Raw genomic sequence first — 18,421 nt, 5'->3', positions numbered from 1 at the left:
ACTTTTTCTTCTTAATTCACTCATCTTGTCGCTGTGTCACTGTCAATCTCTTTCTAACAACACAAACTTTGGGGGACTGGTAGTGAATACAAGGTGATGGGGGGAATAAACCATTTAACAGTAGGGTAAGGGTGAAGGGTGACTCGGGGGATGGTAGTGTGCTGTGTGTGTGTATGTATTGGGTTGTGGGCCCCCCCCCCGATAATGGTTGAGTCCTATGCAAGACAGGTAACAAGTCTGGTCTAGTCTTAAATGAAAAATTAATTCAAAACAAACAAGTTTTCATATAAAAGTACAGTTTAATTGCAAATCAGCATTATGATATTGATGATAGCTACTAAACAACAACAACAATAATAAATAAATAATAAATAAAAAATTAATTAACAATTTCTCCCTCCTGAGGGATCAATAAAGTTTTACCTTACCTTAATAGCACCAGTAATAAAAATCTTATATATGAACTTTGAATAATATGAATCAGAATTGGTCCTCAAGGAGAAATTTATTTTTGTTACAATAACTGTGTAAATAATATGTATTTGTTAACATTAGTTAACAGAGTGTAGCCTACACTTTACTTTTTAATCCTTGTTCACTGAACGAATCTTTCTAGAATCCCCAGATGAGACACCTCCTTCACTCACACTGAATCTTTTGGATACCCGGATGAGACCTCGTTTACTCACTGACCGACTATTTGAGAATCCCCGGATGAGAATCACCGGAATAGAATCACCGGATGAGAATCCTCGTTCAGTCAAAATAAAACAAAAATAATAATAATAATAAAATGTAATATAAACTTAAATGCAATCATCAATAAATTAAAAAGGCCTCGTTTAAGTAAAAACATTTATTAAAATAAGAAATCCTAAACTAAATGTTCTGTAGCGGAGTCCCTCTCTCCCTCCTCAGTCCCTCCCCCCGCACCCACGAGTAGCTGCGCCGTTCGCTGACGCCGAGGATTCAGCGAGTCATAGAATCATAGAATCATATCATGATAATCATCATCATAGAATCCCTCCCACCGGCACGATCGCGGCAGAGTGAGTTCAACTGAACTGAGAAAGGAACAAATCACTTCATGAAGTGATTCGGTTCAGTACGTTCACTCAAAAGATTCGTTCTTTCGAATGAATCGTTCGCGAACGACACAACACTATTTTTGTGTTGCACCGCCTACGGAATGTATGGAATGCTGGGCTGTTGTACGGAGATCTCTTTCCAGTAAAGTACCCTAACTGACCTAAGTGTGCGTGCATCATTACCCTCGGGTTACCACACTTTTGGCGACAAGGATTAAAACATATACGAGGGAGTGTCATGAAGTTAGGGTCGGAGAAGAAGTTCCGTGTAGCATTTAGCTTGTAGCATGGCTACGGTCGGCACGCTCAGTGAGTTCGTCGAGCTGGATGGTGACTGGATTGAATATGTCGAGAGACTGGAGCACTTTTTCCTGGCGAATTTCATTGAGAAGGAGGAACGGCAAAGATCGATTCTCCTCAGTGTGTGCGGTGCCAAGACGTACAAGTTGATACGCAACTTAGCAACCCCACGGAAGCCAGGTGACTTGTCATTCAAGGAATTGGTGACGCTGGTGCAGGAGCATCACAACTCCGAACCGTCAGTGATTGTTCAGCGCAGGTTGGTCTGTGGTATCAATAATGACAGCATTCAACGCCTATTGCTAGGTGAATGTACACTAACTTTCAAGAAGGCATTGGAGATCGCTCATGCGATGGAAACGGCAGCTAACAACTCAAAAGACATTCAAGCAGCTAATGCCGGGGTGCCACAGAGCACTGCTCACCGTCTATATAAAGAGGGGAGAGGAAACCCGAGTCATGCGAGTGTTACCGGTGTGGGGGAGCGCATCTTGCTAATTTTAGATTGGAAATTATTATACACTATACGTATACGCCATAAGTTAAATTAATGCTATAAAGATAATAAAAATATAGAGTATAAATTACTAGCCTCATCTAAGAGCTTAAACGTTTGAATACACATTCACAACCAACATTTCACTTCATACTGATATACACTGTCTCAAGGCTAGCTGGGAACAGACATAGAGATTAATCAGCGACTTAATGAAGCATCTGTCTGTCTGCTCAGTTCATACCTGTGGGCGTGAAACAAAAGACCAAAACGGAACACACCCAAAAAAGGGGGGCTGGAAGACAAAGGAACTTGCCCACACAACAGGCAAGGAAGGAAGTTACTCTCCAGGTGACCCGAGACAGGAACTAACATGAAAGAACCACTGCCCTGGAAGAGATGACCCTCTGGACAGGAAACTTTCCCTTAAATAGATAGAAGCCCCATAACCCGAGACCGTCTTTCCCGGAGCTATTGACCTGTAGAGCTGCCGGTAAAGATCGAGTCCTTTCGATCATAAAGTTGTATCTTTGTTTGACTTGTAGCGGCGAATAAACGACCCGTACACTCTGCATTTTGACCTTTTCTCTCCATAAAGCAAAGTATTAAGACACGGACGTGACGTCGCGTTGGAGCGACAGAACTAGACTAGTTTTAATCGTTTTACTAATGACTGTGGTTTTAGAGATGCTGTTTGCCATAACTGCCAGAAAAAGGGGCACATAGCCAAGAAGTGCAGAGGTGCTAAAAAGCAATGGAAAAAGGAGTGGGAAGAGTCAAAACCCAAAATGAAAACGCATCATTTGCAAAGAGAAGGACCTGAGGAGCAGTGTTCATTCAACATGTTCAGTATGGACCTCAGGGAACCCCGGGCAGCCCCGATCTGCGCAACGCTGCAAATAAATGGAAAAGAGATGACAATGGAGGTGGACACGGGGGCCTCAGTTTCAGTGATAAGTCATACCACCTACTGCAGGTTGCGGGGCTCTGGAAAGGCGCCCGCTTTAAGAAAGACGAACATCAAACTGAGACAATACACTGGTGAGTGCATTCCTCTACTTGGAGCTATAGAAGTAGACGTTATGTATGAAGGCCAGTCAGCTAAAGGGGAGCTGATAGTGGTAGACGGGGAGGGGCCGAGTCTGCTTGGGCGGGACCTCCTAAAGAGAATCCGCTTCAATTGGGGGGAAATCAAGCACATGAGGGTGGTTGGGGACATCCTATCAAAGTATGCAGATGTTTTTAATGATTAGCTTGGCACCCTCCGGAGCACAACAGTGAAGTTGACTGTGGACCCCAACGCAAAGCCACGTTTTTGTAAACCACGCACAGTGCCATACGCTATGAAGGCTAAGGTGGAAGCGGAGCTGGACAGGCTGCAGCGGTCAGGTGTCATTGAACCTGTGGCGTTCTCTGACTGGGCAGCCCCAATTGTGCCTGTGCTGAAAGAAGATGGTGAGGTGCGGGTATGTGGTGATTATAAAATGACAATCAACCAAGCCTCACAACTGGACACTTATCCCCTGCCACGAGTGGAGGATTTGTTCGCCACACTGGCAGGAGGACAAACATTTACCAAACTGGACATGAGTCACGCATATCAACAACTGCTGCTGGACGAGGACTCTAAACAATATGTGACCATCAACACCCACAAGGGTCTGTTCAAGTACAATCGCTTGGTGTTCGGCGTCGCGTCCAGCCCAGCCATTTTTCAGCGCACCATGGACAACCTCCTGCAGAACATTCCCCATGTTGCTGTCTACCTAGACGACATCTTGGTGACGGGTAAGACCGAAGGGGAGCATCTGAAAAACCTCGACCAGGTGCTGCAGAGAATGAAGGAGGCCGGGCTGCGGTTGAAGCGCAGTAAATGCGTTTCCCAGGCTCCGAGTGTCACCTACCTGGGTCATATGATTTCAGCTCAGGGGCTTTCCCCCATGACAGAGAAGGTGAGGGCGATAAAGGAGGCTCCTAGCCCAAAGAATGTGGCAGAACTCAGGTCGTTCTTGGGCTTAGTGAACTATTATGGGAAGTTTTTGCCTGAACTCTCCACTGTGCTTGCCCCACTCTATCAGCTCCTGCACAAAGACTGTTCCTGGACTTGGCAGCAGGATAAAGAGACAGCGTTCCAGCAGGTAAAAGAACTATTGCACTCTGCAACGCTGCTCGTGCACTTTGACCCAGACAAGTCATACCACCTACTGCAGGTTGCGGGGCTCTGGAAAGGCGCCCGCTTTAAGAAAGACGAACATCAAACTGAGACAATACACTGGTGAGTGCATTCCTCTACTTGGAGCTATAGAAGTAGACATTATGTATGAAGGCCAGTCAGCTAAAGGGGAGCTGATAGTGGTAGACGGGGAGGGGCCGAGTCTCCTCCTAAAGAGAATCCGCTTCAATTGGGGGGAAATCATGCACATGAGGGTGGTTGGGGACACCACCTGCACCACCTGCTCGTGCACTTTGACCCAGACAAGGAAGTTGTGTTGTCCTGTGATGCATCACCCTACGGCGTGGGGGCAGTCCTTTCGCATCGTATGGAGGACGGAGGGGAGAAGCCTATTGGGTACGTGTCTCGTACCCTCACATCAGCAGAACGGGGTTACTCGCAGCTAGAGAAGGAGGGGCTAGCTGTAGTTTTTGCTTTGAAACGTTTCCACCAGTACCTTTATGGTCGCCCATTTACCATTTTCACAGACCACAAGCCCTTGCTGGGCCTGTTTGGTGAGACTCAAGGTATTTCACCCATGGCGTCAGCAAGAGTGCAGCGCTGGGCATTAACTTTGTCAGCGTACCAGTATCGCATTGTGTATAAAGCAGGAAGTGAAAATGCAAATGCAGACGCGTTCAGCCGTCTTCCCCTCCCAGAGTCACCGAGCCAAGCTAACCTCCTTCCAGAGACTGTGTTTTTGTTAGACAGGCTGTCTGACTCTCCGGTGTCCGCAAAGCAGATCAAACAGTGGACAGAAAGAGACCCGGCGCTGTCACAAGTAAAGCAATGGCTGCTGCAGGGCTGGCCGGTAACAGTTGAGCAGGAGGAGCTCAAGCCCTATGTCCAGCGGCAGCTGGAGCTCAGTGTGCTGGATGGCTGTATCCTCTGGGGCTCCAGGGTGATTATTCCACCTGCAGGACGTGCTCAGGTAATGGAAGTGCTGCATGAAGCTCACCCCGGGGTGTCAAGGATGAAGAGCCTCGCCAGGTCATTTGTGTGGTGGCCAGGGATGGACGGTGCGTTGGAGAAAAAGGTCAAGGCATGTTCACAGTGTCAAAGTAACCAGAAGATGCCCGCACCTGCGCCTCTCCACCCCTGGGAGTGGCCGGCCCGTCCGTGGTCCAGGCTCCACCTGGATTTTGCTGGTCCGTTTATGGGTCACATGTTCCTTGTGCTAGTGGACGCTCATTCAAAGTGGATGGAAGCACACATCATGTCAAAGATCATAGCCCCAGTTACCACTGACACGCTCAGAAGCATCTTTGCCACCCACGGGCTACCGGATACAGTGGTCAGTGACAACGGGCCCACTTTCACCAGTGAGGTGTTCAAAGAGTTTGTGGAGAAGAATGGAATCCGACATATCCGGTCTGCGCCGTACCACCCTGCTTCCAACGGCTTAGCAGAACGGGCTGTGGAGACGCTGAAAGATGGACTGAGGAAATTGTCTTTGAACACGCTGGAGACTAAGCTTGCACGTTTCTTGTTCCAGTATCGGATTACTCCACACACAACCACTGGCTTGTCTCCAGCTGAGATGTTGCTGGGGAGGAAGCCCAAATCTCATCTGGATCTCCTTCGCCCGGATGTGGCGGCAAAAGTTGCCCGATCGCAGGAGAACCAAAAAGTGAGACGGGACCAACATGCAAGAGAGAGGCTGTTGCAGCAGGGGGACTGTGTGTATGTGAAGAACTTTGCCGGTGGCTCACCATGGCTGCCAGGTGTTATTCACCTCAAGTCTGGTCCAGTTTCCTTTGTGGTGGACCTGTTGGATGGCAGGCAGGTTCGCAGGCACCAGGATCACGTGCGGGCCCGCACTGACGTAGAGGAGGAGGGGTCTCGGAGTGTTGCTCACAAGGATAGTGTGAGCGGCTCTCTGGACTGTGGAGCACCGGTGTGTATTGATGGACGGTTGCTGCCTCCTGAGGAATTGTCTGAGCAGACTGCCTCACCTGCCCCTGCCCAAATTCCTCCCAGTGGAGCACCGTCTGTTGCCCAGGCTGTGGACTCTAATGTGTCACTAAGACGGTCAAAGAGGCAACACAAGCCTCCAGAGAGACTGAACTGTTAAACTAAAAAAAAGAGTGTGATATGCCATATCGGTTGTTGTTGCCTGTTGTGATAAAGAGAAATGTTGTGCAATACCGGATGTTGTTGATGGCTTGTTGAGAAATGTGAATTGAAGTGCAATAGTATTTCTGTATTGGTTACAAGGGTACATAAATGCAAAGTTTGTTTATTTGTTTAACCGTATTCTAAGTGTTTACTTAAAGGGGGAGAAGTGTTATAGACCGACTTAATGTTGCACTCATTGCACCCCGGAACCTTTGTGCCTTTATCTGTATTCTCTACGGGCGGGTTTTTGTGTTGCACCGCCTACGGAATGTATGGTCAATGCTGGGCTGTTGTACGGTGATCTCTTTCCAGTAAAGTACCCTAACTGAGCTCCAAGTGTGCGTGCATCATTACCCTAATGTTACCACAGCTTTCACAATCCTGAATCATGGGCATTGGCATCACTAACTTCACCATCAGCTTGACCACCAATGGTACCATTAGAGCAGTGAGTTCTTCATAAGATTGGTAAAAGGCGATCTCAGGTTCAGGTTCTGGCGTGGACAGAGATTCTTATTCTGGATCTGAGTCCAAGTACAGCCTGAGGTATAATACATTGATGACACACACTGTACATCTGAGTCCCATTGTGTGTCTGTGTAAGATTAAGATCAAAGAACACAATATTCTTGATAAAATGGCAGGTTACTCAATAACATCGTTGTAATAAAAAAAGAAGAAAAAAAGGAATTCTTAGGAAAGCGTTCGGGACTTTTCATCAGTTTATTACTTACTGTAGGTGAGTTGCACCTTAAACATAGGGGTGGCATTTTTCCACTGAACAACACTTGGAGAGGCGAGTGGTATAAATAAGCAGCAACTTTCTGAGTTACCACCAGTTTTCTTCAAGATCACCTTCACAACATGAACAGGTTTTGTGTATATGTCATGTCAATCTCCTTCAATTGTCCATTCTTTGTGTTGCTCTTAGTTTACATTTGATGTCTTTCAAACATTTTTAAGTGTATGCGAAAGTACTGTATCTCTTGGTAACCGTCTTGAATTGTGTTCAATCTGTTTGTGTCTGATTGTGTCCGTGAATTATTTTTTCAAGTTGTTCCTATGTCTGTGTTATCTTAAATCAGATGGTTTGTGTGTGTTTATGGGATGTAGGGAGTCAGAGTGTATTTTTTATGAATATGTTTATGCCATCCACCTGTGTGTATCATTTTGTGTGTTTTGAATATTATTTTTTTCAGACTGATTTGTGTGTGCGCATATCTCAGATTTAATTTTATATAAATCTGTTTTTTTCTTCTATTCATGACAGCATCATGGCTTCTTCAGACACTTCAATGAAGGTGGCTGCAATGGGACGACCTTTCACCTTAGGGATGTTGTACGACGCTCGGACTGAACAGTTGGTGCCAGGTGAGAACACAAAAAGAATCACTGAGCAATGAATGAAAGTAAAATAAGGCGTCAGAAGAAGCATTGCTGATGATTGAATTACAAGAAATGAAGGCGACAAACATACAAACACATCAGGAATCCTGAGATAACAAAGGACTTAATAATGCATCTCTGCACCAAACTCAGTGTGAGCTCATGTCTTCACCAGGTTTGTCACTGTGGGGTCCACAAGTCCTGGATAAGAACACTGTGGAGACTGGAGAACCCAGCAGCCAGTTCCAAGTCCTGGCTTCAGACTCTCTTGAGTCCAAGACCTCCATGTTGGACGTTAATGCGTCTTTGAAGGCCAGTTTTCTTGGAGGTCTCATTGAAGTCAGTGGCTCTGCCAAATACCTGAGTGATTACAAGAAGCTTAAGAATCAATGCAGGGCCACATTCCAGTACCAGGGCTCCACTGTCTTCAGGCAGTTGTCCTTGACCTCTTTGGGGCCGCTGGATGAAAATCAGCAGAAAATCATTGATATGAACCTCGCTACACATGTAGTCACTGGCATTGTTTACGGCGCCAACGCCTTCTTTGCCTTTGACAGCGAGAAGTTGGAGTCCAGCTCGGTCCAGAACATCCAAGGTCAGATCAATGCAGTGATGAAAAAGATCCCTTCATTTGAAGTTGAGGGTGAAGTTAAAATTGATCTGACAGAGGAGGAGAAGAATTTGACCAACAAGTTCTCCTGCACCTTCTACGGTGACGTTCTTCTGGAGAGCAACCCTGCCACATTTGAAGAAGCTGTGAAGACCTACGTGAACCTTCCTAAGTTGATGAGAGCAAGCAAAGATAGCGTCGCTCCATTGAAGGTGTGGATGCTGCCTCTCGTCACCCTGTACCCCAAAGCTCCTGAGGTTCCAAAGAATATCAGCATTCAGTTGGCAAGGAAAGCAGAAGAGGTTATTGAAGATCTGAAGAAGTTCCAGATTAACTGCAATGAGGCTCAGTCGGAGCTTGTCTCCAAGACCTTCACTGATCTTGGCCGCTTGCTGTTCAGATTCAATAATCTCTGTGGCTACTACGTTGAGTTTCTTCAGCGCTCTATGTCGACCAAACTCCCCTTGATCCGTGTAGGTTCAGAAGAGGAAAAGGAGTTGATAGATCTCTTCCAGAAAAGAGAAACATCACCTTTCAGTCAAGTAAAACTGAGTCAGTGGATGGACAACAAAGTCCGAGAAGTGACAGTGATGCAGTCCATCGCTGATATGATGGCTGACACCAACGTGAAGCTTGTAGAGAGTCAGTCAGAGTTGGACAAAGAGATTCTTGAGGCCAATGTCCATGACGCCCTCTGCTATGTCTTCACCTCCCTGGATATTGATGACCCATGTCTGGAAGAAATGGAAAAGTATCTGGATTCAGCTGAGCTTACAGCTCAGAATGATGTGCCGTGGAACTTCTCCCCCACCGTGCTCTCCAGCATGCGGGAGAAAGCCAACAATTTCCGTGACTTAGCTGCAGCTCTGAGGGACAGCAGAGGTGTGAAGTTCTTCATGACTGCCTTGCCAAATAGAAAACACGAGGGCGCCACCATCTACCACTACCAGAGCTGTACTCTGGTGTCTGATGACTTCTCCAGACCTCCGCCTCCTGACCACCCAGAGAAGGTCACAAACAAACAGGACCTGATTTGGTGTGAGTAGTCTCTTTGTGTTTTGGATGACCCTTTTATAAAGGTCGTTCTCATGAACCTTCACGAAAAACTAACATTATCAACCATTTCTTCTTACCAGACGCTGATGGTGACCTGACCTTCGATCTGAACACGGCCAACAATTCCATAAGTTTGTCCGACGACCATAAGAAAGCCACACATGGAGAAGATCAGTCGTACCCGGATCTTCCAGAGCGCTTTGACCTGGTGCCACAAGTGATTTCCTCCAAAGGGATGACTGGTCGCTGCTACTGGGAGGTGGAGTGGAGTGACGGTGTTGAGGATGATATCGCTGTAGGGGTTGCTTACAAGAGGATTGACAGGAAAGCTAAGCACACTACCTGGTTAGGAAACAGTCCTTACTCCTGGTGTTTTGGGAAAGTTACTGCTCGTGCTGTGTCATTCATAGGCCACAATAGCTATTGGACTGAAAAACACCTTCCATCCACTGGCCTCAACCGATTGGGTGTGTTTCTGGACTGGCCAGGTGGTACTCTGAGCTTCTACAAGGCCTCCACCACTCAGCTGACTCACTTGCACACTTTCTCAGGCAGCTTCATAGCTCCAGTTTACCCAGGGTGCTACCTGAAAAATAAGCGGAGCTTCATTCACTTCTGCCCAATTGAGTGAGTCAGCACCATTAGCTAGCTACCCTGCTACCCAGCTAACAGTGCTGAGATGTTTAGAAATAAACGCTAAATGTAATCATGATACAATTTTTCTCTCTTTGAGTCGTTTGAAGTGAGTGCTGTCTTATGATTGGTTAGTTGATGTTAACTTTGATCAGTTGATTAAACACAATTAAGCATTAAATGTAATCAAATAAAAATTAAATATGGGAAATCTTATTTCCTTCTTCTGTATTTCTTTTTCTTTTAGTTCATTGACTTCAACAAATCTAACCATACCTGTGTTATCCAGAGTGGTCGCTGAGTAAAAAACAAGTTCATATTAGGGCTGTTATCTGATTTTTAATTCAAGGGCCGGGTGAAAAAATGTATTAAAATTATATATTTTTGGGAAACAATAAGGGCAGAAACAGAATGGAGTGACGCCGCCCCATGCTTGCCTGACGTTTTATTAAAGTGCTGGTTTGTCAATGTTGATGTGACATGTAATCAGAGTTTGTTTGGCTTGTGTAAATCTATCTTGCACGATATCAAATATCTGTAATCCAATAAAAAACCTCACAATCATAAGCCGTGTCCACCCTTTTATGTAAACTGACTCTGAAAAGAGATGATTGAGATGATGTTTTTGAATAGGTGACATCAATACAGGCTGATCAATAGTTGTTATCTTCCTATCTTTATCAAATGTCTCAGTGGGAGCAGATGTGTTTACAGAGACTTCACAGGTGTCATCTGGTCCAGAATGGTGGCTGGATGGACGGAGAGAGTGAGAGAGAGAGAGAGAAAGAGAGCGACTGGAGGAGAGAAAGAGAGAGGGGGACGAGAGCTCTTCCTCCTCCGCAGTTCGGATCTTGCGTCTCAGACTCCGAGGTTGCGAGTCAGAACGACCCACACACACACACACACGCACGCACGCACGCCGGCTCTGTAAGATTCTATTTGCGGCTCTTTTGTCTGGTTCTGTCCAGAAGCCGCACTCTTCTTTCTGCTCTTGTGTGGACGCCGATTTTTTCTTTGGAAATATTGAAGGGAATTCGGACCCCCCTCCAGGTCTTCAGCAACCACCGGCGTGGTGGATCCGTGGACGCGCCCGCGTGGACCGACCTGGACATGGAAGTGCTGATGCTGGTCTTCCTGTGGGTTTTGCGATGCAACACTGTGGCCGCGGACTCCATCATCCACATTGGTGAGTGAGGGGGGTCTCAGGGAGGGAGGGGGGATCTGGTCCGTGCGCGCGGTGTGACCAGGTGTGTGTTTCGGGTGATGATCGTGCACAAACGTCACCGGTGGCTCCGAGTGAGTCGAGGTTCGAGAACGATCCATTAAAAAAAATAAATAAAAAGGTTAAAAAAAATAAACGTGTCATGTGTGCGCGCGCGCGTGTGTCGGGGTCGCAATCTGCCACCTGATTATCATTCTGGTCCTCACCAGAGGGGGTGCAGCAGCAACACCCCCCCCCCCCTCCTCCCCTGTACGTTGAATTACATTGCAGTAGAACCGAACCTGTCGGCAGAAGCCGTGGGTGTTTGGGTTTGACCGTCATCTCGGTACCGTCCCCTCCCCCCACCCATCAGGCTGAACTTTGAGTGGGACGTGAGTGAAATGTGAATCCACAGCAGGGATACAGCTGAAGACAAACCAGGCTGGTTCTGATGGGGTTTCATAAAAAACCTAACGCGGACCCAAGAAGAGGGTCACGTGACACGCTGACAAACATCAAGGTGGAAGTTTCTGACTCCAAAGTTTTTCCTTCTTTTTTCATGGAGAGATTCAATGTCAAAGTCACTTTTCGTGTGTTATCGGATGAATGTATTTGATGGGAGTGTTTGTGGAGGGAGAATTAAGATATATCAAGCCTGGATGAAAAGACAACCTGACTCATACTTCCCATTAAAGCCTGTTAGAATAATATACATTCTTTTTTTGGCCCTTCTCGTTCCCGCGGTTGAAATATTTTGGCACCTTGTGTGATTGAGTGTGACAGCCCTGGTCTGGACGAGAGAGTCCGGGGACATTAATGAAGGACCTGATGAAACATCAATTCTTGTTATTTTTAAATGATTTCGGTCAAACCTCAACAGGTGAATTAGATATACAGACATAAAAGGTCAATAATAGGTCAAGAATCCACCTTATTCAACTGTTGTGAACATGACATTATGACGCAATTCAAGTGTCATATCATAACAAAGTTATCTTAAGTCACTTTACAGGTCGAGTAAGACTTTATTGTTAAAAAGGAAAAACAGATCCCAGAGAATCAACAATGAGTAAATCCCAGCGTGGCGGTGGAGACGACAAAAACTTCCTTTTAGAAGGCAGAAACCTGGAGCAGAACCAGACTCAGCGTTGACGGGCTCCTGCTGCGACCGACTTGGAGGGTAGATGAGGAGGGGGGGTTGACAAACGTATGGAGAAAAGAGTGAGGGAGGATACGGTGAGAGAAAAGAGTAAAGTATAGAGTGGCAGAGTCCAGGGAGGGTCATAGAGGGACACCTGGGTCCGTTGACAACACATAAACATGTCCTCGGTTTACATAATCATATGCTAGTGTCAAACGGTGTTGGGTCGGCAGACTGGTCAGCTCCAGGCTCCAGGACCACAATTCTTCTGGGGCGAAGCGTCACCAGAGCCAAATGAGATTATGCTGCTTGTTTGTAGAAGAGATTCCGGATGGGAATGTCGAATGTTTGTTCAGCTGCTGCACGGGTCAAGCCTTTAGTTGTTGTCGTAAAATATCCAGAACTCGAACCCAATCGACCGAACAATTAAAAGCTAATTTCCACTTCTGGTCCACGTTTTAGATGTTGTCTCAAACATCAGAACACACTGAGCGCAACACCAGGATGACGTGGAGTCAACTATTGGATATTTGGTTCTGAGACCTCACCGGACCCCGTTCAGGGCGGCCAACTGAGAAAGAGAGACTACCACGTCCCACGAGCCAGGTAGCAGCCTGTGATTTATGACGCCGTCCTCACCACTAAGAGGTGGAGAACTCTGCCAATTGATCACCGAGCCAGAACCACAGGATCCAATCTGAGAGGGAACCAGCAGCTGCGGCATTTTCCTGCTTAAAGAAGATAAACTGGCTAGTTAAAGGGAAAACACACAAACACAGAGGCAACACACAAGTTCAGATGGTGGGAACACTGGAGATTTGAGACACAGGATGAAACGTAGAGTTGAGCCAGGTGTCACACAAAAGACCAACACCTAAAAGTTAAACACAATTTTCGTTTAAGAGTATATGTATCGTGAGTCACTCATTTTAACTGATTTTAAACTTTAAATAGAATTGGAAGTAAATTAAGTAAAGTTGTCGCAGATCTGAGAGTCTGCATTTCTAATATTGTAATTTAAAGAGTCCAGCTGGCTCTGATAACATCACATCACGAGAGTAAGGCATCCGAGCCAGGCAGCTGAAGTTTCTTCTTACCCCCCGGCTCCTGGCACACTGGGAAAAACATATCAAATGTGTCCGAGAAAACCGTACCTAAGCAATATCTCTGTCTCGGGTGGAAGGTGGTTGTGCAAAAGTGTAGATTTTATATTTTATAAGTGCAGCAGAGACATCAACACAGCACAGACTGCACGATAAAATCTGCAGATGTATATTTATTATCAGCTCCAATATCGTGTTTCATTCTACTCTTTCCTCCTTGATATAGTGTTTCTCGACAAACTGGTACAGTATATTTTTTTATTTGCAGTGTCTTCGTGTTTAAGAAAACTAGGCAGGGCAATGTAAGTAAGTAAATAAGTAATAGTCATTTGTAAAGCGCCTTTCTAGAAAATACCTTTCACCAGCCGCCACTGCAGACAACCATTCACACTCATACATATGGACAATTTCCTCAAGTTGCCATTCATCCTCTGTATGTTCTTGCACTGTCGGAGGAAACCGACTCCATCAGAATACAAAAAAGGTTGAGTTTGACATTTCAAATTTGCACATACAGAGGTTGATTGGGAAGTTGGGGAAATTATCCGTAGGTATGAGTGTGTGTGTGAATGGTTCTATGTCTTTGTGCGTCCTGGGGCCGACTTGCATGCTTTCCAGGGTGTCCCTCACCTCTCGTATGATGAAACTTGGATAGACCCCCCCCCGCCCCCTCATAAGGGAATAAGTGACACAGTAATGAATGAAAGAATAACAAAAGAAATGTATTCGTTCAATTATTCAATAAAAACAAATTATTCAATTAAATTGGTCAACAAATAATTTAATGCTATGTAAATAATTTAAAAAGTGCTCTGTGATTTACTACATAAGCTCTGACCCATGTTTTTTAATGGAAAAGAGCCTGGTTCAGGGTGCACTTAAAGCATGAATATCGGGGGGTGGAAGGTTTTCCATGGCCTCTCCCTACACTGAAACTGAAATCTTAGTCAATAAGGATTATAATTACTATTGAATATTGATGTCAACAGATGTTTCAGCGAGATAATGACTGGAACATGTGACGTGAAAGGATCAATGTATTTATGTTAGCGGCACCTTGTACTGAACATGAATATTTATTGGACGTGAGAAATGAAGGTACTGGTCGAGCAAGAGCTGTCAATTTGTAGTAGGACATATGAGGGGAGGTCGACTTGCAGTATAACTATCATACGCTTACAACAAATGAACACATACACACGTCCTCAAAAGCACATATAACCTGAACCCCCACACACACACAGAAGACACACAGAGGGAGCTCTGTAAACTGACAACAACAACAACACTGATGTTGATTTTCTCCTGCTGATGAACGTCGATTGATGCTAAACATGGTTTACTTTTGTTCTCACATCAAACAGATGTTCCTGCTGTCAAATATGTCACATACTTAATTGATCATGCTCTTGATTTGTCGTTAATTTTAGATACATGTGTTTATGCAAAACGCAACAAGCTCCGGACATCGAGGTAAAATGTTCCTCCCCCTCATGTGACTAAGAGGCAGGTTTTATGGTTGAGGTATTGAATATTTGATGTCCTGGTTTCTCCTGGTAAATGCTGTGTTTCAGCAACAATAAGATCACAATCCGTCAACATGTTTTATTCACGGGGCTTTTAAACGCAGCTCACATTCAGGTCTTCGTCTCAGGGCGAGGAACGAGCGAAGCGGTGCTCAGAACACCAGGTCCATACACAGACCGGAGATCAGTCAAACCACAACGAGAACACGTCTCAGACTGAGGAGGTGGAGATCCCGGGTTGAAGGTCTGATTGTCCGGCAGACAAACTGCGCGAGGGATGATCAAGATGTTGCGGCGAAAAACAAACATGACCTTTCAGCTTGTGCTGTAGCTTCTCAGCCTGAGGAACTACACCAACACAGCGAAACATCATGACTTTGGCAAATGTTCATGGTTGTTCATTAGAGCAGAAGGGCGGTCTCATCGCGTTCAACTTTGTGTTGTGATGTTTGTTTTCACTGAAGAGAAAGTGTGACGTGGATACTAACAGGGCTCTAAACCCCCTGGTGTCAAGTTCTTGCAGGGAGAGTAAAAAATGCCATAAATCTGATGAACTAGGCTGCCCTCGAAAAACAATCAAACAACTACTTTTACTTTGAGTACACACTTTTGAATACACAATGTTTTCCATGTGATTCAGATTTCTTGGGAGCTGCCTGGTGACTTTCAGACACTAAATCTTACATGTAATCTCGTAAATCATTCATCCGACTGAGGTCGGGAATGTTTCCCCGGCCAAGATAGAATTAAAAAGTATAAATCAATTATCCTGATTTGTTGTTTTCTTCAACTTGAAACCCTTTTAACCCATGTGTTTACCTCAGGGTCAAGGTGACCCGAGGGCCAGAAAGCCAATGAGGGATTGCTTACAAATCACTACATGATCAACGAACATAGTCTATGGAGACTTCTGATCAGGACTGTGGTGTATAAAAATATTTACAGGAATTGCACACTCTAACTAAATGAAATTTTTTATTGACTTAAGAGTCTCTGAGGGCTCGATTGGGAATTACTGTCAATCACAGTTTTTATCAGATTTCTATGTTTTAGTATCATCAAGAACGAATTCTGGCCGTGGGTGTTTGAAACATCAGCGCTGCTTTCCTTGACAGGATGCTAGCTGTGATGACACCAGGCAATAAATTTGCTAGAATGCCCTTGAAGGCTATTAAATCCAGAGATGTAAACAACACTGAAAAGGGATGCTCACAAAAAAGTGTCAGGTATAATAAATATTTTTCTAATTGACTATTATTTTCTTGCCTGAACTCAATCAATCCATCAATCAACTGCATGCTAGAAAATCAAACCATGTATGATTGAAGGTATAATTACTGAGGAGGAAATACAATTTAAATCAGATGTTGCTCTAAAACAAAAGTCAATATTTAAGACAAGAATTAATTAATTTTGTCCTTGACTGAAAATAAAAGCACATTAATCAGACCAGCCTTTCAGGTTCAAACCTGAGAGCTTTAATGTTTGTGACTACAGGACAGGAAGATAATCGTGTAACAGATTCAAATTCATAAAGAATCTGTCGTCGACTTTTAGCCCAGAGTGACTCAAAAGAAAGTGTTGCAGAAATGATGAGAAAGGCACTAAAACTGACAGCTGATGTCAACTAATGGAGAAAAATGTCCACAAATGTCATTAGTGTCTTTGGATTTCCCCACAAACGTAAGCAGACTGCAAATTCCTCTAATGACCAAAGCAAATGACGATTTGACTCTGATTATTGGTGCCACAATTATTTTGATTGATTATGAGAAACGTGTCAATGTGCCTAAAGTGAGGCAAATCTGGTTGGATTTCCACTTGACTTCAGATTGAAGGCGTTTTTGTGCGTGGAAAAGTGGAAAAGCATGACACGTCACATCTTTGACTGGATCACACAAACAAAAAGAGTTCTATGTTAAGTCATATCCATGGGGACGACTCAAATTCAGGCCAAAATCTGATGAAAAATTCAGGGGAACCATCTGTTTTGACTCGTGTCAGCAGCTCCTTCACTCCTGCTTCCACACTTAAGACGAGCTCCGTGTTGTCATTTGGATCTTTGTTGTTGTTGATGTTCTGAATCAGCCCATTTACCGAAGAAGAACTTTGTCACTACCAGGGGTTGTAGAAACAGGTGTGTCCTCAATAAGCCTTTTTTCGGAAGCATTGATAGAAAAAAATGTGATATTAAGCCAGAGAACTGGATCACCATGGCAACCAACTATGGTGACAAATACAAAAACCATGATGAAAGCACGTAATAATTGAGTTAAATGGAAGTAGGATACTTTCACTGGATCTTTTGAAGATGTTGTTTTTCTTCTTCTCCCGATCGGCCTTCAGAGAAATTGTATGAAATGTCCAGTCATTAATCCAAGTTTTCCAGCCTGTTCCATGACCTTTTCTCGTGCACCTCTGCAGGGGCCATTTTTGAAGAGAATGCAGCGCGGGACGATGAAGTGTTCCAGCTGGCAGTGTCGGACCTCAGCCTCAGTGACGACGTCCTGCAGAGCGAGAAGATCACCCACTCCATCAAACTCATTGAGCCCAACAATCCATTCCAGGCAGTTCAGGAAGGTATGTGGCCAGTTCTGATGATGATGACGAAGATGATGATAATGATGGTGATGATGATGATGAAGTAAATGATGTGGTGAAGATGAAGATTTTCAAAAAGAAGAAGAAGATGATGACGATGATGATGATAATAGAAGTAAATGATGTGGTGGAGATGAAGATGTTCAAGAAGAAGATGATGATGATGAAAATAATAATGATAATAGAAGTAAATGTTATGGTGGAGATGAAGATGTTCAAGAAGAAGAAGAAGAAAAAGAAGATGATGATGATTATGATAGAAGTTAATGATGTGGTGGAGATTAAGATGTACAAGAAGAAGATGAGGATGAGGATGAGGATAAGGATGATGATGATGATGATGATGATGATGATGATGATGATGACGAAGATGATGATAATGATGATGATGATGAAGTAAATGATGTGGTGAAGATGAAGATTTTCAAAAAGAAGAAGAAGATGATGACGATGATGATGATAATAGAAGTAAATGATGTGGTGGAGATGAAGATGTTCAAGAAGAAGAAGAAGAAAAAGAAGATGATGATGATTATGATAGAAGTTAATGATGTGGTGGAGATTAAGATGTACAAGAAGAAGATGAGGATGAGGATGAGGATAAGGATGATGATGATGATGATGATGATGATGATGATGATGATGATGATGATAGAAGAAGATGATGTGGCGGAGATGAGGATGATGATGATAGAAGTAAATGATGTGGTGGAGATGAAGATGTTTAAGAAGAAGAAGATGATGATGATAGAAGTAAATGATGTGGTGGAGATGAAGATGTTTAAGGAGGAGGAAGATGATGATGATGATGACGAAGATGATGATGACGACGAAGTAAATGATGTGGTGGAGATGAAGATGTTCAAGAAGAAAAAGAAGATGATGATGATGATGATGATGATGACGAAGATGATGATGACGACGAAGTAGATGATGTGGTGAAGATGAAG

General features: G+C 44.4%; 2 protein-coding genes across 3 annotated transcripts in view; both read left to right on the top strand.

Moving 5' to 3' along the window:
• The first annotated feature begins 7,461 nt into the window (after positions 1 to 7,461).
• LOC148085822 (stonustoxin subunit beta-like) lies at positions 7,462 to 9,940 on the top strand. Its single transcript, XM_087783912.1, has 3 exons — positions 7,462 to 7,585; positions 7,776 to 9,248; positions 9,347 to 9,940. The coding sequence occupies exons 1-3, from the start codon at positions 7,489 to 7,491 to the stop codon at positions 9,895 to 9,897; spliced, it is 2,121 nt and encodes a 706-aa protein (XP_087640038.1). The 5' UTR covers positions 7,462 to 7,488; the 3' UTR covers positions 9,898 to 9,940.
• An 803-nt stretch (positions 9,941 to 10,743) lies between these two features.
• Positions 10,744 to 18,421, top strand: part of LOC148085821 (glutamate receptor ionotropic, delta-1-like) — a 35,483-nt gene continuing 27,805 nt past the window's right edge. Inside the window, exons 1-2 of one of the 2 annotated variants that reach the window (XM_087783909.1) lie at positions 10,744 to 11,085; positions 17,295 to 17,450. In XM_087783909.1, the coding sequence (XP_087640035.1) occupies positions 11,010 to 11,085; positions 17,295 to 17,450 (232 nt within the window). In that variant the 5' untranslated portion in view covers positions 10,744 to 11,009. The remainder of the gene's footprint in view (positions 11,086 to 17,294; positions 17,451 to 18,421) is intronic. The other variant, XM_087783908.1, reaches the window with a different exon arrangement.

The sequence above is a fragment of the Callionymus lyra genome, chromosome 2 (assembly GCF_982586985.1).
Source record: "Callionymus lyra chromosome 2, fCalLyr1.hap1.1, whole genome shotgun sequence".
Classification (NCBI taxonomy): domain Eukaryota; kingdom Metazoa; phylum Chordata; class Actinopteri; order Syngnathiformes; family Callionymidae; genus Callionymus; species Callionymus lyra.
The sequence above is the reverse complement of the archived record's forward strand: the minus strand, read 5'-3'. Positions and strand labels throughout refer to the sequence as shown.